This window comes from Mercenaria mercenaria, chromosome 12 (genome assembly GCF_021730395.1).
Source record: "Mercenaria mercenaria strain notata chromosome 12, MADL_Memer_1, whole genome shotgun sequence".
Lineage (NCBI taxonomy): Eukaryota > Metazoa > Mollusca > Bivalvia > Venerida > Veneridae > Mercenaria > Mercenaria mercenaria.
This window is the reverse complement of record NC_069372.1, coordinates 32,705,992-32,726,644: the sequence shown is the minus strand read 5'-3', so window position 1 is coordinate 32,726,644 and position 20,653 is coordinate 32,705,992. Positions and strand designations below refer to the sequence as shown.

The following is a 20,653-nucleotide window of genomic DNA, read 5'->3' as shown; positions in this document are numbered from 1 at the left end:
CCATTTTTTTTATTGAAGTTAAAAATAGAACAATCTGGGTCATTTGATTTACATTTTTTTTTCATTTCAGTAATGTTATTGTAAATGGTATACATGTTGTAAGTGACAGTGATGGCAGACAACTATCATGTGTTGGAGCTTATTGGCGAAGGTTCCTTTGGGAAGGTTTACAAAGGCAGGAAGAAATACACTGGACAGGTATGGCTTGTGTAATTTTCAGTCAATCGCTTGTGACAATGTCAGGTAGAAATACACTGGACTTCACTCAATGGCTTACACAAGATGAAACTTTCCTGAAATAATACATTCAATGACTGCATATCTTGACATACATGATTTTACAAGGTTTTTCATTTAGTACAGTATATAGTTCTATAAGTAATGTGGTAAAATAAGTACAAAATTTTCTTCATACAAAATCCCTGTGGTTAATATGACAAAGGCAGAGACAAATCTACGCATCCCATATAACAGGTCTTTTTATCCCAAATATGTCATCTTTTCAGCAGATTCTTCAGAAACTGAACTGAATATGTGAAATGCACCTGGGGTTTTGTTTGGCAAAAATATGCATAAAGGGCATACAAGTTTGTTTTGCATGTATGTATCGAAAAAAGTATATGACTTTGAGTCATAAAACATTACAGGACTATTATATATTGCAAGTTATTTGACCTAGAGTCATGAAACCATGTAGAATATTATTCTGCATGTGAATGTGTGCACCTGAATTTTTTTTCTGGATTTCAGTCTGCAGGACCAGAGTTATGGCCCTTGACTTAGGCAAAAATAAGCATTTAGGGCTTAAAAGTTTTTGTCCTATGTACCACTAAAAGTATTTGACCTAGAGTCATGAAACATCACAGGATTGTTATTGTGCACCCAGTGTTCCAGTTGGGATTAGGGAGAGAGTTTATAAAAAAGCTAATAGCTTCCTACTCAATCCTCTTATGTTAATGTATGTAATATTGTAACAACTGAAATTATGATGAATAAAATATTGTTTAAAGCAACTGGGATTTCACTCAGCCAGAGCAGAGTTATGGTCCTTGATTTAGTGAAAAATACATAAAGTGCTTGATTTCACTTAGAGTCATAAAACTATGTACAGTAACAAGAAGTGGGAGTACTGGTGTCCTATGGACATATCTAGTTCAGTTTATGTCTATAACTTTGTAATTTAACAAAATCAAAGGGGCGTTTTGTTGCCTTGGTCAAAATTACCAAATTTTGTTCTACAATTTCTTCTACATTGTTACATTGCCACAACATTTACTTGTATTTCTGAGTAATGATATTAAATTTTACATGATTTTCTGAACCTGAAATTAACTGTTTTTCGTAAGCCTTCTGACATTGTCTATATATAAAGGTTTTATATATTTCCAGATAGTTGCAATAAAGTTTATTCCAAAAGTAGGAAAGCCGGAGAAAGAGTTACGAAATCTCCGTCGAGAGATTGACATCATGAGGCACCTGCATCATGAGAACATTATAGAAATGTCTGATAGTTTTGATACAGATAAAGAGGTATTAGGATTTATATTCTGCATGGAGGTTTCTACTGTGTGATGTTTGCAAAATTTAGCATTTACATATAAAAATACTACTGTTTAAATGCATTTAAGGACTACCTGGTAAATTTATGCACATGTTGCACATGCCTTTAGAAATGTCCTAGCACTATAACATTGACAAATATTAATAACACTGACATAATGTTTTATATCTTGTCAAGTTTAGACATAATATAGATAGACCTATACATAAAGCACTTTAAGATGAAAAAAAGAGGGAATAAATCAAAACATTGTTTTACTCTCTGATGGATTTTAAAGTAAATAGCTTTTTACAAAATCAGCATTTTTTAAGTGTAGATTTATGACAAAAGACCATTATTTTTCTCTGGTTTGTTATCAAGGTTGCCGTGGTTACAGATTATGCCGAGGGAGAACTTTTCCAAATTCTGGAAGATGATGGTAACCTTCCTGAAGAACAGGTTTGTCTTGCTTTAATTCATGCCTACTGAAATGAAACGACGGATTATATCTGTTTTCAGTATGAACATTAATGGTATGTTTTGACATTTTCTGAAGTTTTGACATTGTGAAAAAAGTATTAAGATTGCTATGGAAAGTAGAGCATGTCTCACAACCATTCTCAGTATTCCTATACAGTTATTTTTAGCTCACCTGTCACATAGTGACAAGGTGAGCTTTTGTGATCACACTTCGTCTGTCGTGCGTCCGTCCGTCAACAATTTCTTGTATGCATGATAGTGGTTTCATTTATGATTTTATTTTAACCAAACTTGCACACAACTTGTATCACCATAAGATCACGGTTCCTTTCTTGAACTGGCCAGATCCCGTTATGGGTTCCAGAGTTATGGCCCCTGAAAGGGCCAAAATTAGCTATTTTGATCTTGTCTGCACAATAGCAGCTTTATTTATGATTTGAATTTTACCAAACTGGCACACAACTTGTATCACCATAAGATCTTGGTTCCTTTCTTGAACTGGCCAGATTCCATTATGGGTACCAGAGTTATGGCCCCCTTAAAGGGCCAGAATTAGCTATTTTGACCTTGTCTGCACAATAGCAGCTTCATTTATGATTTGATCTTAACCAAACTTGCACACAACTTGTATCACCATAAGATCTCGGTTCCTTTCTTGAACTGGCGAGATTCCTTTGTGGGTTCCAGAGTTATGGCCCCTGAAAGGGCCAGAATTAGCTATTTTGATCTTGTCTGCACAATAGCAGCTTCATTTAAGATTTGAATTTAATCAAACTTGCACAAAACTTCTGTCACCATAAGATCTCGGTTCCTTTCTTGAACCGGCCAGAGCCCATAATGGGTTCCAGAGTTATGGCCCCTGAAAGGGCCAAAATTAGCTATTTTGACCTTGTCTGCACAATAGCAGCTTCATTTATGATATGATTTTAACCAAACTTGCACACAAATTGTATCACCACAAGATCTTGCTTCTTTTCTTCAGCTGGCCAGATTCCATCTTGGGTTCCAGAGTTATGGCCCCTTAAAGGTCCAAAATCGGCTATTTTGGCTTTTGCAGCCATATAGAGACTTCATTTATGGTTTTATTTGATACAAACTTCTAAAATATCTTCAGCAACAATAAATCTTGGATTCCATGACAAATCAGATCCAATCATATGTTCCAGAGTTATTTTATATCTGATTATCTCCCCTGATTGTAATCAAAATGGATTTATATCAGTAAGTACTTACAGGACTTATTTGAAATTTCATTATTGTTATTAGTTGGACTGAGACAATCAGGGTAGATAACTATCAGGGCTTCGGAAATTTGCCGGTTTGTCGGTTTTGGACCGATTTTTGACTTTTCAGACCGATTCGTGAAGTGAAAAAAACGAAAAAAATCGGTCCCGTAAAAATGGAGAAAAGAAAAATTTCGGTCTGATATCTCAATACACAATCACCTGCCAAGTAGGAAATTGTTGGTCGCACCTTCAGGTAATCAATAAACGTGTCAATAGGTCTGATTGTCACTTTGATAATCGGTCCGTAATTAGCGCGTGATGCAATCAGTGCTCGCGCGGCACATCCTTTAATGTTTGCAGACAGCTGACTGCGGTGTATTAAACATTTTGGACTGGTTTCCTAATGTTTCTGACTGGATCCAAATCATTTCGACGGGGATCCACTTCTTTTATTTAGAATCCGACGGATGGTTTATTTCAAAAGGCTATGTTTGATCACGGTAACAAACAAATGGTCGCTGCATTTAATCAAAGAGCTATAATTGTACATTATAGGTCTTTGATTTAATGAGACATCACACGGAAAACCGATAAAAATGATTTTTATAATTACTTGATTTGAAAAAAATACATGATTCATTTGTTGGGGCTCCAGTTGAAACAAATGCAGAAAATCGTCTTTGCAACCAGACTGTACAAAAAAGAAAAAATGGACGGGCAACCACGAATGATAAAGAAAACCGGAGTGGCACTGTTTATCAAATCGGTCTTTTAAAAAACGTTTCAAAATGAAATTTTGTTTACATCAGAAGAGAACATATAACTTTATAAAATGTAGTTGCTTATTGAAGTTCAACGTAAGTGAAATGAAATATCCGTGGCCAACCCGCGTGACGTTTTGGTACTATATATGCGGGAAATTCGATCTCGGCGTTCAAATAATGTACACATTCGGTCCGCGGCAGAGTATTCTTTAAATACTGAGGCTGTTTAGCAGAGAATATGTGTCGTGTAACTCACTTTGACGCATTGTATTTTATAGAATTCCGTCAAAGAATGAGGAAACATCACAAAGTATCTGCCGTGTATACGGTATCGAAGTCACGTGCGTTGGCTTTTAGACTAGTTACACACATGGTGTCAATGCCTCGTATTATCTCGAAAAAACATCGAAACTTAAGGTAACTTGACAGGGAAAACCAAGATGGCGTCACGAAATTAGGGTTGGTCACATTATTTACTCTTACAGACGATATGCTGCTACAGAGGTCTAAAGATGCATTTTAATCATTTAACACACACATAAACACTTGTAAAAATGCATTTAATTTATAAAAATATATAATCAAATGTTCTGAAACTCACCATGAAATCTAGTCATTTTTTGTGCGTACTTTGCGGAAATGTTATGTATCCAAACTGAAAATAATTTATATCATCATATGTTTGAATGTGTCCTTCAGGTGCTCCACCTATGAACAAAAGAACTTATCCACTGAGTTTTATGCTATTTGCTCCGGAATTTCATCAGTAAATTATAAATTTCTGTATTTTACACCCTTAAATGTTGAAACCTGCCTGCAGTATGAGGGTCGTTAAAAAAATTCAAAGTACATGTAAGTTTACTTTGTCCTTATTTCTGAGACTTTACATCTTCACATATTAAGAGTTTTGAGTGATATGTTCATTTCTTAGTTATTCTACATTGTTTGTATCTAAATTTTATAAAACATTTACAATCTTTTCAATCTGTGTCCTAGTTCAAATGTGTTTGCTACTGTTTGAATAACCCTCAATGTCAAAACTTTACTGACTTGCATGGAAATCTCATGGAAAGCATGGATCTTAGGCCATACTAAATTAATGTATGTTTAATGTAATTGATAAAGTACATTTTCTTGATTTTCTGTTGCCTCCCAAAAAATATAGAGACAGTTTAGATAAGGATTTCTTCATTTGAACATGAAAGGGTCATAAAACATAATGTAATATACCCAAAATCAGCTATGTTTAGGTTCATTTTCCATTCATAGGACTGGGTGAGTTTTACAATAAACATATTTTTGGAATTGCATAGCCCCTTGTTACTGAATTTATTTGCAACAAAATATTGAAATTTATAATTTACTGATGAAATTCCAGAGCAAATAGCATAAAACTCAGAGGATAAATTCTTTTGTTCATAAGTGGAGCACCTGAAGGACATATTCAAACATATGATGATATAAATTATTTTCAGTTTGGATACATAACTTTTCCGCAAAATGCACACAAAAATTGACTAGTTTTGATGGTGAGTTTCAGAACATTTGATTTTATAATTTTATCAATTAAATGCATTTTTACAATTGTTTATGTGTGTGTTAAATGATTAAAATGCATCTTTAGACCTCTATAGCAGCATGTTGTCTATAGGGGTAAATAATGTGACCAACCCTAATTTCGTGACGCCATCTTGGTTGTTCATGTCAAGTTACCTTAAACAAAGTAACGATCACACATAACACTGAATAACTGTCTTCATTGTATGGTAACGCGCGGTGACTGGTAACTCATTTTTAGTGCATGACATGCTTATTTCTTTACCCTATCAAGTTTTACAAAATATGTAATATTGGGAATGCGGTGGGTGGGGTAACGCCGATGTCAGGATTTTCGTTTCGGACCGATTGAGTTATCAAAATTTCCGGAGCCCTGATAACTATGGACTGATTTTATGTCAAATTGCCTTCCTTTATTTCAAATTTAAATTGTTATATCTCCATAACTTATGAAGATACTGATCTGAAATTTCATTTATGTCAACAGATTTATTTGGCAGATCCTTCTTTTGTCCACTTACAATATTATTTTTTACATACTTCCCTTTTACGTTACTATAAACAGCTTATTTTATTAACTTTTTTATTATTGGCCGTAGGGAAAATACGAGACCAGTTTTCTGTGGTACAACATGGATGGTACCTCCAATTTTTAGGTGTATTTTAACATATCTATACCTTGTAAGATTTTTTTTTCTTTTTGGTGAAATTCCTTCCTTTTGTTGTTCCTGTCGTTTGGCCTTAGATATTTTTTCTGAGGACCTTCTTGTCCTCAAGTGCAATGATAACAGATGAGCAATATAGGGCCATCATGGCCCTCTTGTTTGTTTTTAAAATTTCCTTTTTTTGATTTATTAACCTTTCGCCTGCTAAATTTCTATAATGGACTGGTCTATCATACAATTTGGGCAGTGCCATTTATTATTTGAAGGGGTGTTCACTGAAAATGAACTGACTGAGTAGTGAACAGTGCAGACCATAATCAGACTGCAAGGATGTGCAGGCTGATCTTGGTCTGCGCTGGTCACAAAGGCAGGATCATTTGCCGACAGCAGGCTAAAGGTTAAGATATCAAACATTTTATAGTGTTAAAAGTTGAAATCTTTTCAGTTTTGACTCACTTGCTTTACCCAAGGACAAAAGATACTGGTTCTCAGAATTCAGGGTCATCACCTGACACATTGCCTTATTTCTGTAACAGTTTCTAATTCAAGAACAAAAATAAAATATGCCCATCAAAAAATCAACCACCCATGCAGTGATTTCTTTGCAATATATTATTAAACATATCTGTATTTTAGTGTTCTGTATTGTAGTGGATCTGTATTTATCATAGTGTTATGTTTTGTAGTGTTCTGCACTGTAGCATTCTGTTTTGTTCTGTAATGTAGTGTTATGTATTGTTCTTTATTGCAATGTTCTGTTTTGTAGTGTTATGTATTGTTCTTTATTGCAATGTTCTGTTTTGTAGTGTTATGTACAGTAAAATTCCTACTTACGACCACGCCGAAATTACGACCGCACCGCTAATACGACCGATTTTGCAAAGAACGGAATATTTCCTTTTTAAAGCCAATGGTCGTTTGTCCGAAAATGCGACCAGACCGCTAATCCACTAATGCGACCACCAATTTCAGAACTGTTTAATTTTTTCACACTTAATTAATCACCGGAATTACGACCACTCAAATTTTTCTGTATGTTACCGCGAATCGCCGCAAGAATTAACACGTGCGACTTCGTGTTAACACGTTAAGCATGTACATTGTGTATTTATCCGTTAATTACTAACAAGTCTTTTAAACGGTATCAAAACAACATATCAAAGTGTTTGATTGTCTGAAATTGTTATTTAAAGATGTTTGATGTTTTAAATCGCTATTTTAACATAAGAAATCATTGAAATAATTAATTTGTTTCTAATTAAATGAATGCCCGTTGATCGAATTGACTGGATTAAAACGGATTGATTGTTTGTTTGTTTGTTATTATTAATGTAAATACGTTTGAGATTTCAGCGGAGAATGAAGTTTGAAAAGGTTTGATATTGTTGTATTGTCTTTAATTGAACAAAATTCAAACATTATCAGTGAAGTGCGTCCTTAATTAATACACAGTTTGATCCGTAATTCTTTGATTAACACAGTGATCAAGTATTTAAGGCTAATGAAATGCTTATCTTTATCAGTCTTCTTTCGTATCTGATACTAACATAGCTATGGAAAAACGAAAACGGAAAGAATTAAGTTGGTCTAATTAACCATAGTAATGGTCGAAGTCAAGACCTTCCCCGTATAGCCTTGTCCACTAATCAGACCAGACCACTAATAAGACCAGTTTTACAAAGAACCATGGGTGGTCTTAATAGCGGTATTCTACTGTATTGTTCTTTATTGCAATGTTCTGTTTTGTAGTGTTATGTATTGTTCTTTATTGCAATGTTCTGTTTTGTAGTGTTCTGCATAATGGTGTTCTACATTTATTATAATATACTGTATTGCAGTGTTATGAGTTGAAGTGTTTTTGCATTGTAGTGTTTTTCATTTTTGTATTCTGTATTGAATTTTAAAAAGACGCTGAGGTGTAATGTAACCACACAATCAAAGCAGGTTAAGTTTAACAATTTTATTATTAGACCAACGTTTTGGCTTTTACAGAGCCTTCATAGTAGTTATGAATTCAAAGAGTGTTGTTGTTTACTTGAGTAAATTATAAATAGAATAAATGAAAATTTTTGTTCTGTGACTGTTCGGTAAAGTTTTCGACTAAACAGAGTGTTTCTATGCTGTTAGATTTAGTAATTTTTTTAGTAAGATTTATTCCAAACTCTGGGTTGTCTTCTAGCTTAGTGGCATAGAATATCTGTGGTTCATTGTCGATGTGTAGTTTTGTGGTGTTATTGTATTGTATTGTTCAGTATTGCAGTGTACTGTATTTATTGTTGTAGTGTTCTGTATTGTAGTATTGTGTCTGTTTCAGGTTCAGCAAATAGCTGCACAGCTTGTATCGGCCTTGTACTACCTTCACTCACATAGAATTCTACACCGAGATATGAAACCACAGAATATATTATTGGGTAAAGGAGGCATTGTGAAACTCTGTGACTTTGGATTTGCAAGAGCAATGAGTTTCAACACTTTGGTTTTGACTTCAATCAAGGTTAGATAAGTTTCTATTTAAGTATAAATGTGTTGCTTGTCTGATTTTTAAGAAAATATCTACAAGGTATTGTCATCACTTGATCATCAGTACCTGTGTAAATTAAGATATTTGTTCAGGTCCACTTGTGAGATATAGCTTTCCATGCTTGTTTATATCATCATTAGATGAGTATGTAGGCCAAGGGCCATAACTGTTATTTGCATTTTGTCAGAATTGTGGCCTGTTATGTACTTAAAAAATTAAATTTCTTGGTTAAAATTGTTGTTTAGGTCCACTTTTCTTGAATGCTTTACAAGCAATAGCTTTGAAACTTTGCAAATTTGCGTATCATTATTAGTTGGTGATGGTGGCCAAGAACCGTAGCTCTCATTTACATTTTGGTATGTCATCATTATGACCTGTTTTTGTTTTGAACAAAATTTGAATTTCTGGGTTAGAATTTTGGTTTAGGTCCACAGTACATGAACACTATAAGAGCAATAGCTTTGAAACTTTGCAGACTTATTTTTCATCATGAGTATGTAGGCCAAGGACCATAACTTTGATATATGAAATATAAAGATACGCATTTTGTAAGAATTATGGCCCATTATGTACTGAGAAAATTGGAATTTCTTGGTTAATTTGTTTGTTTAGCTAAAGTTTTTATGAATACCATAATGGCTTTAGCTTTGAAACTTTTTACAATGGTTTATTGATGTTAGATTACTAAGTATGTCAAGAACCATAACTCTCTGTCTTGTATTTTGTCATCATTGTGGACCTTTTTAACTTTGTATTTCTTGGTTATTTGTTTGTGTTCAGAGTCCTTGAATACTAGAGCTTTGAAATGTTATACATTTTTAGCTCACCTGTCACAAAGTGACAAGGTGAGCTTTTGTGATCGCGCGGTGTCCGTCGTGCGTCCGTCCGTGCGTCCGTCCGTGCGTCCGTCCGTAAACTTTTGCTTGTGACCACTCTGGAGGTCACATTTTTCATGGGATCTTTATGAAAATTGGTCAGAATGTTCATCTTGATGATATCTAGGTCAAGTTCGAAACTGGGTCACGTGCCGTCAAAAACTAGGTCAGTAGGTCTAAAAATAGAAAAACCTTGTGACCTCTCTAGAGGCCATATATTTCACAAGATCTTCATGAAAATTGGTCAGAATGTTCACCTTGATGATATCTAGGTCAAGTTTGAAACTGGGTCACGTGCCTTAAAAAACTAGGTCAGTAGGTCTAAAAATAGAAAAACCTTGTGACCTCTCTAGAGGCCATATATTTCACAAGATCTTCATGAAAATTGGTCAGAACATTCACCTTGATGATATCTAGGTCAGGTTCGAAACTGGGTCACGTGCTGTAAAAAACTAGGTCAGTAGGTCTAAAAATAGAAAAACCTTGTGACCTCTCTAGAGGCCATATTTTTCATGGGATCTTCATGAAAATTGGTCAGAACATTCACCTTGATGATATCTAGGTCAAGTTTGAAACTGGGTCACGTCCGGTCAAAAACTAGGTCAGTAGGTCTAAAAATAGAAAAACTTTGTGACCTCTCTAGAGGCCATATATTTCATGAGATCTTCATGAAAGTTGGTCAGAATGTTCACCTTGATGATATCTAGGTCAGGTTCGAAAGTGGGTCACGTGCCTTCAAAAACTAGGTCAGTAGGTCAAATAATAGAAAAACCTTGTGACCTCTCTAGAGGCCATATTTTTCATGGGATCTGTATGAAAGTTGGTCTGAATGTTCGTCTTGATGATATCTAGGTCAAGTTCGAAAGTGGGTCATGTGCCATCAAAAACTAGGCCAGTAGGTCAGATAATGGAAAAACTTTGTGACCTCTCTAAAGGACATATTTTTCATGGGATCTGTATGAAAATTGGTCTGAATGTTCATCTTGATGATATCTAGGTCAAGTTCAAAACAGGGTCATGTGCGGTCAAAAACTAGGTCAGTAGGTCTAAAAATAGAAAAACCTTGTGACCCCTCTAGAGGCCAAACTTGTGAATGGATCTCCATAAAAATTGGTCAGAATGTTCACCTTGATGATATCTAGTCAAGTTTGAAACTGGGTCACGTGCCTTAAAAAAACTAGGTCAGTAGGTCAAATAATAAAAAAAACCTTGTGACCTCTCTAGAGGCCATACTTTTCATGGGATCTGTATGAAAGTTGGTCTGAATGTTCATCTTGATGATATCTAGGTCAAGTTTGAAACTGGTCAACTGCGGTCAAAAACTATGTCAGTAGGTCTAAAATTATTAAAATCTTTTGACCTCTCTAGAGGCCATATTTTTTCAATGGATCTTCATGAAAATTGATCTGAATGTTCACCTTGATGATATCTAGGTCAGTTTCGAAACTGGGTCACGTGCGGTCAAAAACTAGGCCAGTAGGTTAAAAATAGAAAAACCTTGTGACCTCTCTAGAGGCCATGTTTTTCATGAGATCTTCATGAAAATTAGTGAGAATGTTCACCTTGATGATATCTAGATAAAGGTCAAAACAGGGTCACGTACCTTCGAAAACTAGGTCAATAGGTCAAATAATAGAAAAACCTTGTGACCTCTCTAGAGACCATATTTTTCAATGGATCTTCATGAAAATTGGTCAGAATTTTTATCTTGATAATATCTAGGTCAAGTTCAAAACTGGGTCACATGAGCTGAAAAACTAGGTCACTATGTCAAATAATAGAAAAAACGACGTCATACTCAAAACTGGGTCATGTGGGAAGAGGTGAGCGATTCAGGACCATCATGGTCCTCTTGTTTTATCATCAGTATGTGAATAAGAAGGCCAAGAATCATAACTCTTTTCTTGCATATTTGCTTTATGTCAAAGCACAGACAAGATTTGGTACCCACAGAAGTTGCTCCTTTTTGAATTAGGTAGAGCACAAGAGAATCCAGGAACACTGGTTAGATTCACTGAGTGCTGTTACATAACTTACATAACTGAAATATTGTTGAAGAACAGGGTTAATCAATAAATAAACAAACACTTTTACCTTGACTATAACCAGAATAAGTAGAGCTTACATTGTTATGTCTGAACTCCTGTCCTGATGTATAGTTATTCTGCCTATATAGTTTACATTTGAAGCATTATGTTGCCATTTACAGTCTCAGTGTTTAATTATGTCTCCCACCACATAGTGTAGTGGGAGACATATTGATTTACTCCAGTCTGTGTGTGTCTGTCTGTGTGTCTCTCACAAACCTTGTCCGCACTCATCCGATCTTCACTAAACTTTTACGAAATGTGTTTGACCATAAGACCTTGGTCAGGTTCGATAACTAGCCAGATCGGTCCAGGCACTTCAGAATTATGGCCCTTGAATTACCGAAACTGCGTTTTTACTCTTGTCAACGGCGTTTTTGCTCTTGTCCGCACTCTAAGTCGAACATTTCTCATCCGATCTTCACCAAATTTGAACAATGTGTGTTTGACCATAAGACCTCGGACAACTTCAATAATGAGTCAAATTGGTCCAGGCATTTTGAAGTTCTGACCCTTGAATTGTAGTGAGTCAACAGTATATAAAGACTGGCTTGCTATTTAGATGATTAGGCAATTGTGGGAGACATTCGCTTTTCTCAAAAGCAGCTCTAGTTGTTGGTGTTTGTTTTTCCTGCATAGTACCCAGTTATCGCTGCTTTCTTTTCAATCATCCAGCTGTTTTTATATGTTTAAATGTTTTTTTTTCTCTACAGGGTACCCCATTGTATATGTCACCAGAGCTAGTAGAAGAGAAACCATATGATCATACAGCAGATCTTTGGTAAGTGTTTAACTCTGAGGTTATGGTTACCTTTGGATACCAGTCTCAGAATACACGCTATCCATTGGTCAATTTCAAAATATTCTCTTATAGAAATAACCAATCAGATGTAGGAATCTTCCTTAGCTGTGTGGTTAAGGTCACTGACTTTAAATTACTTGCCCCTCACTGATGTACCTTGCTCAGTTCATTGAATTCTTCTTGTGAATCCATCCTGGATTATTGAAGGTGGGTGATTCTACCCAGGTACCCGCCCAAGATGAAATAATGCATGATGGGACACCTAGGGTCTTCCACCACCATCAAAAGCTGGAAAGTTGCAATATGGCCTAGAATTGTGTTGGTGAACTGTTAAACCCAACAAAAAGATGTAGGAGTTTTAAGTTTAGTCTTCAGACTTATAATCTCAAACCCAGACTGTTTATTTGAGTGACATTGTTTGATACTTATTTTCCAATATGAACATTATAATATTTTGGAGAAAACAAAAAAGCCCAGAGGAGCCTTAGGAGAAACAAACTCTCGCACCATTTCTATTGTCACTAGGCAGTTTTGCCGCCGGCTGATTGTGTAGGTTCTGATATGAAGTCTGTATATATATATAAAATAGTGATCTATCTAAAAATAGATCTGATAATGGCCGAAAACAGTAAAAGGGTTCAAATAAAACATTACATGGGGATTTCTTATTAACAAGATGTTACAAGTGAATTCTAAAACAGTGCATAACATAACTAAAACATTTCATAAACCCTGTGTATGTAATATAAGATGATATGTAGATATATGTACAAGTTAATATGAAGCTTATAGATGTATTGTGTATCAGATATTTAGTGGTACACTTCCATTTTACACAAACAGTATATTGTTGATTTTTTCAGGGCTCTTGGCTGTATTCTGTACGAGTTGTTCACTGGTACCCCACCTTTCTATACAAACAGTATATTCCAGCTGGTCAGTCTGATCATCAAAGACCCGGTAAAGTGGCCCAAGAATATGAGCCCAATGTTTAAAGACTTTCTACAAGGGGTCCTGACCAAGAACCCAAGGCAGAGGTTAGCTTGGCCTGAATTGTTGCACCACCCTTTTATTGCTGATTTAGTAAAAGGTAATTCTTTTATACTGTTAAAATGTGCAGTGCATAAACTTTTAGCTCAACTATTCAAAGAATAGTTTGAGCTATTCTGCTCACCCTGGCGTCAGCTTTGGTATCACACCTTGGTTAAAGTTTTGCATGCAAGTGCATATAGCTACCATTTAAAGGCATGTAGCTTTGAAACTTATTTAAGAAATAATTTATAGCAAAAGAGTGTTTTAACACTTATTTATGCATGAGCGTAATAATTTCACGAGGGCGCAACCAAAGTGAAATTATTTGTATGACGTATTACCGCCTGAGTGTATAAATAGTGTTAAAGTATGGTTTTGGTATAAATTATTTTGATTCTAATATGCCCTTTATCTAAAACAGTAGATAAAATATAGTAGCGCTCTATCTTGGTTGCAACAAAAACATTGACGTCACTGCACGTTAACGTGACGTCATTCTAGCGTAAGAGTGTTTTAACAGAGAAAAGCATATTAGAATTTTTAGCTCGACTTTTCGAAGAAAAAGTAGAGCTATTGTACTCGCCCCTGCGTCGGCGTTGCCGTTGGTTAAAGTTTTTGATATAGTCAAATATCTCTGTTACTACCAAAGCTATTGACTTGAAATTTAAAATAGTTATTTACTATCAAAGTCTACACCAGGAGAAACAATCCCCATAACTCTGTTTGAGTTTTGACAGAATTATGCCCTTTTTTAACTTAGAATTTTTGGTTAAAGTTTTTGATAAAGTCAAATATCTCTGTTACTATCAAAGCTATTGACTTGAAACTTAAAATACTTATTTACCATCAAAGTCTACATCAGGAGAAACAATGCCCATAATTCTATTTTGAATTTTGACAGAATTATGCCCCTTTTTAACTTAGATTTTTTTGTTAAAATTTTTGATAAAGTCAAATATCTCTGTTACTATTAAAGCTTTTGACTTGAAACTCAAAATAGTTATTTACTATCAAAGTCTAGACCAGGCGACACAATTCCCTTAACTCTGATTGAATATTGACAGAGTTATGCCCCTTTTTAACTTAGAATTTTGGTTAAAGTTTTTGATAAAATCAAATTTCTCTGTTACTATCAAAGCTTTTGATTTGAAACTTAAAATATCCTGGCATCATGTATTCTCGACAGTCTAACAAAAACAGGCATACTTAAAAAATAAATAAGATAAACCCATCTTTCAAATTACCATTTCCTCAAAATTTTACCCCTTCCTGATCATCCTGCTTTAAAAACTTACACAATTTTATTTTCGTTGAGTTCACAGCAGCACATTTTATCAGTGACCTACATTCTAGTTCCAGGAAGCACCTGTCATATATTCCCGAGCTATATTTAGAAACTGATATTTTTTTCTGTTTATGTTAAAATCACTGTTGTGAAACTGTATCACTGCAAAAAGTATATAATTTGGAAATATCACCTGTTTTATGAAAATGGAATTTTACGTTATTTTCTTAATATTTTTAAATTAAAACAATCGGTATGCACAAATGATATGGTTGCCCAGCAACTTATCTGACAATTGAAATAATTCGAAAACCCCAAATTGCTACATATTTTTCAAAACCTACCCATATCAATATCAAAAGGCTATAGGCTGAACTTCTTTTAATAATTAACACTTTTCTTCTAAAATATTTCCTTTACAGATAGCCCTGATTTATATCTGAGAAAATAAATATGTGTTTCAGTTCTTTCCCGTAACGCCTATTGCTACTTTACGCATTTCACATCTCTTACCGTGGAAATCAGGCAGATTGATGTCATCAAGGTTTATTTTGATTGACTTCCGGTGCAGAAATTTTGATAGCAATAATGATGCTTGACGGAAGATTTATTGATTTATACCAACTTTTAAACCATGTTAAAAGTTACATTAAGATTTTCTAGCTTAATTACATAATTTGAAATAAGACTGAAACTTTCTTGCTTTGACTCGAGGTAAACTGTTTATTTTTTACATTTTTAAAACAGCAGACACAATGTTTACACTCGTGTGTATTTACTTGTGAGGATTATCTTGCATGCAAAATTATAGAGACAATTTCCATAATAGTTCGAGAATACATGTATGTCGAGAATGCAAGACGTCGGGATACTTATTTAACATCAGAGTCTACACTAGGAGAAACAATTCCCATAACTCTGTTTTGAATTTTGACAGAATTATGCCCCTTTTTAACTTAAAAATTTTTGTTAGAATTTTTGATAAAGTCAGATATCTCTGTTACTATTAAAGCTTTTGACTTGAAAGTCAAAATAGTTATTTGCTATCAAAGTCTACACCAGAAGACACAATTCCCATAACTCTGATTTGAATTTTGACAGAGTTATGTCCCTTTTTAACTTGGAATTTTTTTTACTGGCAAAGCTCAGATTCAGAGTCAAGCACTGAGAGAAGTCGAGCGCGCTTTCTTACGGACAGCTGTTGTTCTCATTCTAGGTCAATTGCCAACCTCAAAGGATCAAATTCTATAACTCTGACATGTATTTTTGGTCAAATTATGCCCCTTTTTGAAAAATCCTGGTTAAAATTTTGCGCGCAAGTTGCTATCTACAAAACTAATGCAGATATTGAATTGAAACTTCATCTGTGTCTTTGGGGTTATAAAAGTAGGTGATAGCATTAAGTTCTGTAACTCTGATCTGTATTTTGGCCAAATTATGCCCCCTTTTCGACTTGGAAAATCCTGGTTAAAGTTTTGCATGCAAAATACTATCTCCAAAACTAATGAAGATAGTGGATTGAAACTCTATAAATATTTTAACATTTAGGGTAATATTCCTGCTTCTGGGACAGCAGTTCAAATAGTTGGCATAGGCTGTCTTACAGAAGCTCTTGTTATACTCCTGATGCTAAAGACCCAGGAGGAATACAGTGTTTGAACTTTTTTTGTGTTCTCAGCTCCAACAGATCAAATAAAACTTAGTATATATCATCAGAATGAAGTGGACATGCACGTAATTTTATTATCAGAACTTTTCATGTCCAATTATTGTTTTTGACTTAAGCCCCCTTTTAAGCCCTGCCATTGAAAATAGGGTATGGGTGCATAGTGTTACCCTTGTTGTACATTTCCATCCATGCATGGGATGTTTTTGTGTGCACAAAATTCTGTCTAGATGATAACTTCATTTGACAGTGTCGTTACTCACAGGAATCACACATTTTTATCTTAATATCACATAGTGGGTGCAGTCATGTCCTATGGACACATTTCTAGTTCAGACTTAGCAATATTAGAACTACATCTGTACCTTGTGCACTCAACTCCTCCAGCAGTTTCCATCCAGTTAGAATGAAACTTGGAAGCATCATCAGCATGAAGTAGACATGCACGTATTGTTGGGACTCAGTTGTTTTCTTCTTTTTTTAAGAAAGTATTCAAAGCACAATTTAATGCTTTTATCCATTTGTTGGCACAGTGAAGCTGGGATATGTATGCCTGTTTTAAGGTAGCAGAATATTACTGTTCCATCAAAAATCTGTGAACACAAGCTGTTGTTAAGAGGACATTGATCATATCACTGAACTGTCTTTGTTAATATATTCCAGCTGTCCAGAGAAAGATCAGGTTTTACATTTAAATGATAATAATACAGTTAAGAATTGGAAACTTCACCATTTTTAGCAGTTTTCATTTTGATTGTTTGACAAGCATTGGTGTTTATTGGTGAACATAAGATAATGTATATTTGTAGTGAGAGAAGAAGATGCCAGTCTACCCAGTCCATTCACACAACCACTCACAGCATCTATGGTACGCATGAAGGATGAGCAAGCCAAGGAAAAGGCTCACCCAAAAGGCACATCAAAAATTCTTGCAAAAGCACGTAAGAAGGCAATGGAAGATGAGGCATCGAAAAAAGGTCAGGCTCCTGCAAATATACATGTAAGTAAGTTCAGTATACAATCTGGAGAGAAAGTCTGTTATACATTTGTTGATTGCTGCCTTTTTACTGGTTGGTCTAGGATTTACTGCATAAGATGATATATATTCTACCTGTGGTTATCAGCAGATACTTGCTCTGTTTTAGGGGACAGTAAGTCAAGGTATACTTGGTTTTAGGGACAGTAAGTCAAGGTATACTTGGTTTTAGGGACAGTAAGTCAAGGTATACTTGGTTTTAGGGACAGTAAGTCAAGTTAACTTGGGACTGATTACAGTTTCTTATCAGTAGGTTGCACTTTACAGTCAAACTTCAAAGCAAGAATTTCAAAGGTCAGTAGATACTGACCCCTGTTGTTTTGGAGGTCAAACTCTTGGTGACATGAGACTAAACTGGTTTAGGATTTATACCTGGAAAATGCTTGGGCATATGACCAGGAGACTTATTAGTGTGATTGTTTGTTGTCAGTAAATGACCCTTATTATTTTTGCAGTTATGTAAAAAGTCAAGGTCAAAATTTACTTGAAACTGAAAATTTCACACCCAGTTACCTCTGTCCAATATCATCTTCATTGGTAAAAAAATATGGCCACAGGATGTAAAAACACACCTTTATTGTAATATTAGAATATCTAGATATTTTACCTGTACCATGAAGCATGTTTGGGTGTATATTTACATTACTGTATTTTCCAACAACTTACAGCCAACAGGAGTAGGGGGTGAGGTAGCTCAACCTCTGAAGAAAGTGGAGTCTGAATCCAAAGAGGCATGGGGTCCGAAACTGAAGGCTGAGGATGGTGGTGGAGGGCAAGAGGTTCAAGCGCCGGTCCATGCAGATAGAGAGCATACAAAAGACTGGGAGAATACAGGATTGAGCAAGGTGAGACTGACGATAGATGCTACAGTGTCTGTATTGAACTTAAAGCTACTGGAGAAGCTGTCTTATATCATTAATAATGAAGAAGAACATCTAAATGCAAGAGGTGCTCTGCACAGCCTGTATCAGCCATGTCTGCTTTAAAAAGCTCAGTAATTTGGTTCATATTGAACAGAGTAGACATTAATGCATTTAGCCTCTGATATATTCTACTCACCCTGGCATTGGTGTTGGTGTCGGCGTTGAGTCATGCCTTGGTTAAAGTTTTGCATGCAAGTACATATGGCTATCATTTAAAGGCATATAGCTTTGAAACTTATTTTTTCTTTTTTCTACGTCATTTACCTACCTCACTGGGTCAAGTCTCATAACTCTGACATGTATTTTGGGTAAATTATGCCCCCTTTTGAACTTAGAAAATTCTGGTTAAAGTTTTGTGTGCAAGTTACTATCTCCAAAACAAATGCAGATATTAAATTGAAAATTCACATGTGTCTTCGGGGTTATGAAACCTGTTGATTGCATCATGTCCCATAACTCTGACCTGTATTTTGGCCAAATTATGTTCCCTTTTGAACTTAAACTTCTGGTTAAAGTTTTACATGCAAGTAACTATCTCCAAAACAAATGCAAATACTTGATTGAAACACTATAGATATTTTAACATTTATGGTAATATTCCTGCTTCTGAGACAACGATTCGAATAGTCCAGCATTGGCTGTCTTACGGACAGCTCTTGTTTAGTGTAAAAGTGTGTTTTTATTTTATGACATTTTAAGCTCATTTCTGAAGTTCTGAGTTAAATTACAGGGGTTGATCAAATACAGTCTCTAAAATAATTCTGTTGTCAGCTTTTTGGAGAACTTACTGATTACTAATACTATTTGGACATACTGGTTTTTGCATAGTTTTATGGGTTTACCAGGCCTTTAAAGTTCTCACTTAGAACATGATTGTCTTTTTAGGATGTTTACTAACTAATCTAATATTACATACGTAACAAAATAACAAATGATAACAGTGTGTGACATGCTTGGCTTATAGACCTTTTTATAGGTTAAAGTCTTCAGCAGCCACCATGTTGAATTTTTAAAAAAAATTGTAAATTCTGAAAATGCATTCTTTTCATTTCAGAAGTCAGAATATTGTTTATTGTTATTGTTTTTTTTTTATGAAATAAAAATATATGTACGTATATGTATATGTAGAAAGATAATCAGAATGGTTCTACTGTGCATGACAACACACAGTGACAGTTCAAAGGTACATGTAGACTTACATTACAAGAATTTTACTCTAGAGCAAACACCATCCATGAAACTAAACTATGTTTAAGAGTTTTTTCAGAAAATGTTAACTAATGACACATGTATTATGTAAATGTATTTACATTGAGCTACATAAGATTTTTTTCCTATTGAAGCAGTCGAGAGAGGAGGTAACTTTTACATGAAGATATTATTCATACTGTAGAATTACTGTTTTAGCTGCTATTTCTGCTTTATAGCACTATAAAATGATAGCTATTAATATACCTAAGATTATGTCAAGTTGTGCTGTGACTGTCTGTAGCAGTATTGGGTTATGGTCTGGTAGATAAGATGGTCCCTCAGTCTATTGGTTCACCAGTTGTGTTGTTACTGTCTGGAGCAGTATTGGGTTATGGTCTAGTAGATGAGACAGTCCCTCAGTCTCTTGGTTCACCAGTTGTGTTTATGAATACAACTGAAAGAAGATATTTGTAACATGTTAATACATCGTCAGCTGCATACATATATTATTAGTTCTAATAACTAATTACAGTGTTTTCAGAATATTTGCACATAGTTGTCACAATAAAAATAACCATCCGGTGAATATTTTAGAAACTCTGGTTTCTGCAGATACATAAAATATGATTTTTTTTTCTGTTGACAATGTATGCATGTGAAAGTATTTGAAATTTATTTTCAAGTATTGTTTGAGTATCAAGCCTCAAATCATATGAAAGATTACTTTCTGGACAAACTTGAAACATAGTTTCTAGGCAAATTACTGCTAATATGACAGCATGCTAATATAAACAAATACAGCTATAGTAGATATATTCCATGTTTATTTCTATTTAGCAAAAGACACAGGTAAACCAGCACTGTTTATACTGGTATATAGCTAGTGCATGGGCGTAGTCAGTCATGTACTCATGTTTGATTTACATTTTCAGTAACAGGGTTCATTATAAATTCAAGTTTATTGTATACTTTACCTTTAGCCTGCTGGTGACAAGTTATTTTG

The 20,653-nt window shown here is 34.8% G+C and overlaps 1 protein-coding gene across 5 annotated transcripts in view; it reads left to right on the top strand.

Annotated features, from left to right (window-relative positions):
- LOC123534683 (serine/threonine-protein kinase 36-like) overlaps positions 1 to 20,653 on the top strand; it is a 75,596-nt gene that overhangs the window by 4,246 nt on the left and 50,697 nt on the right. For 4 of the 5 annotated variants that reach the window (XM_053519578.1, XM_053519575.1, XM_053519576.1 and 1 more), the window contains exons 2-10: positions 71 to 198; positions 1,390 to 1,530; positions 1,922 to 1,999; positions 8,547 to 8,726; positions 12,429 to 12,496; positions 13,381 to 13,607; positions 17,310 to 17,500; positions 18,205 to 18,381; positions 19,803 to 19,817. In XM_053519578.1, the coding sequence (XP_053375553.1) occupies positions 112 to 198; positions 1,390 to 1,530; positions 1,922 to 1,999; positions 8,547 to 8,726; positions 12,429 to 12,496; positions 13,381 to 13,607; positions 17,310 to 17,500; positions 18,205 to 18,381; positions 19,803 to 19,817 (1,164 nt within the window). In that variant the 5' untranslated portion in view covers positions 71 to 111. The remainder of the gene's footprint in view (positions 1 to 70; positions 199 to 1,389; positions 1,531 to 1,921; positions 2,000 to 8,546; positions 8,727 to 12,428; positions 12,497 to 13,380; positions 13,608 to 17,309; positions 17,501 to 18,204; positions 18,382 to 19,802; positions 19,818 to 20,653) is intronic. The other variant, XM_053519579.1, reaches the window with a different exon arrangement.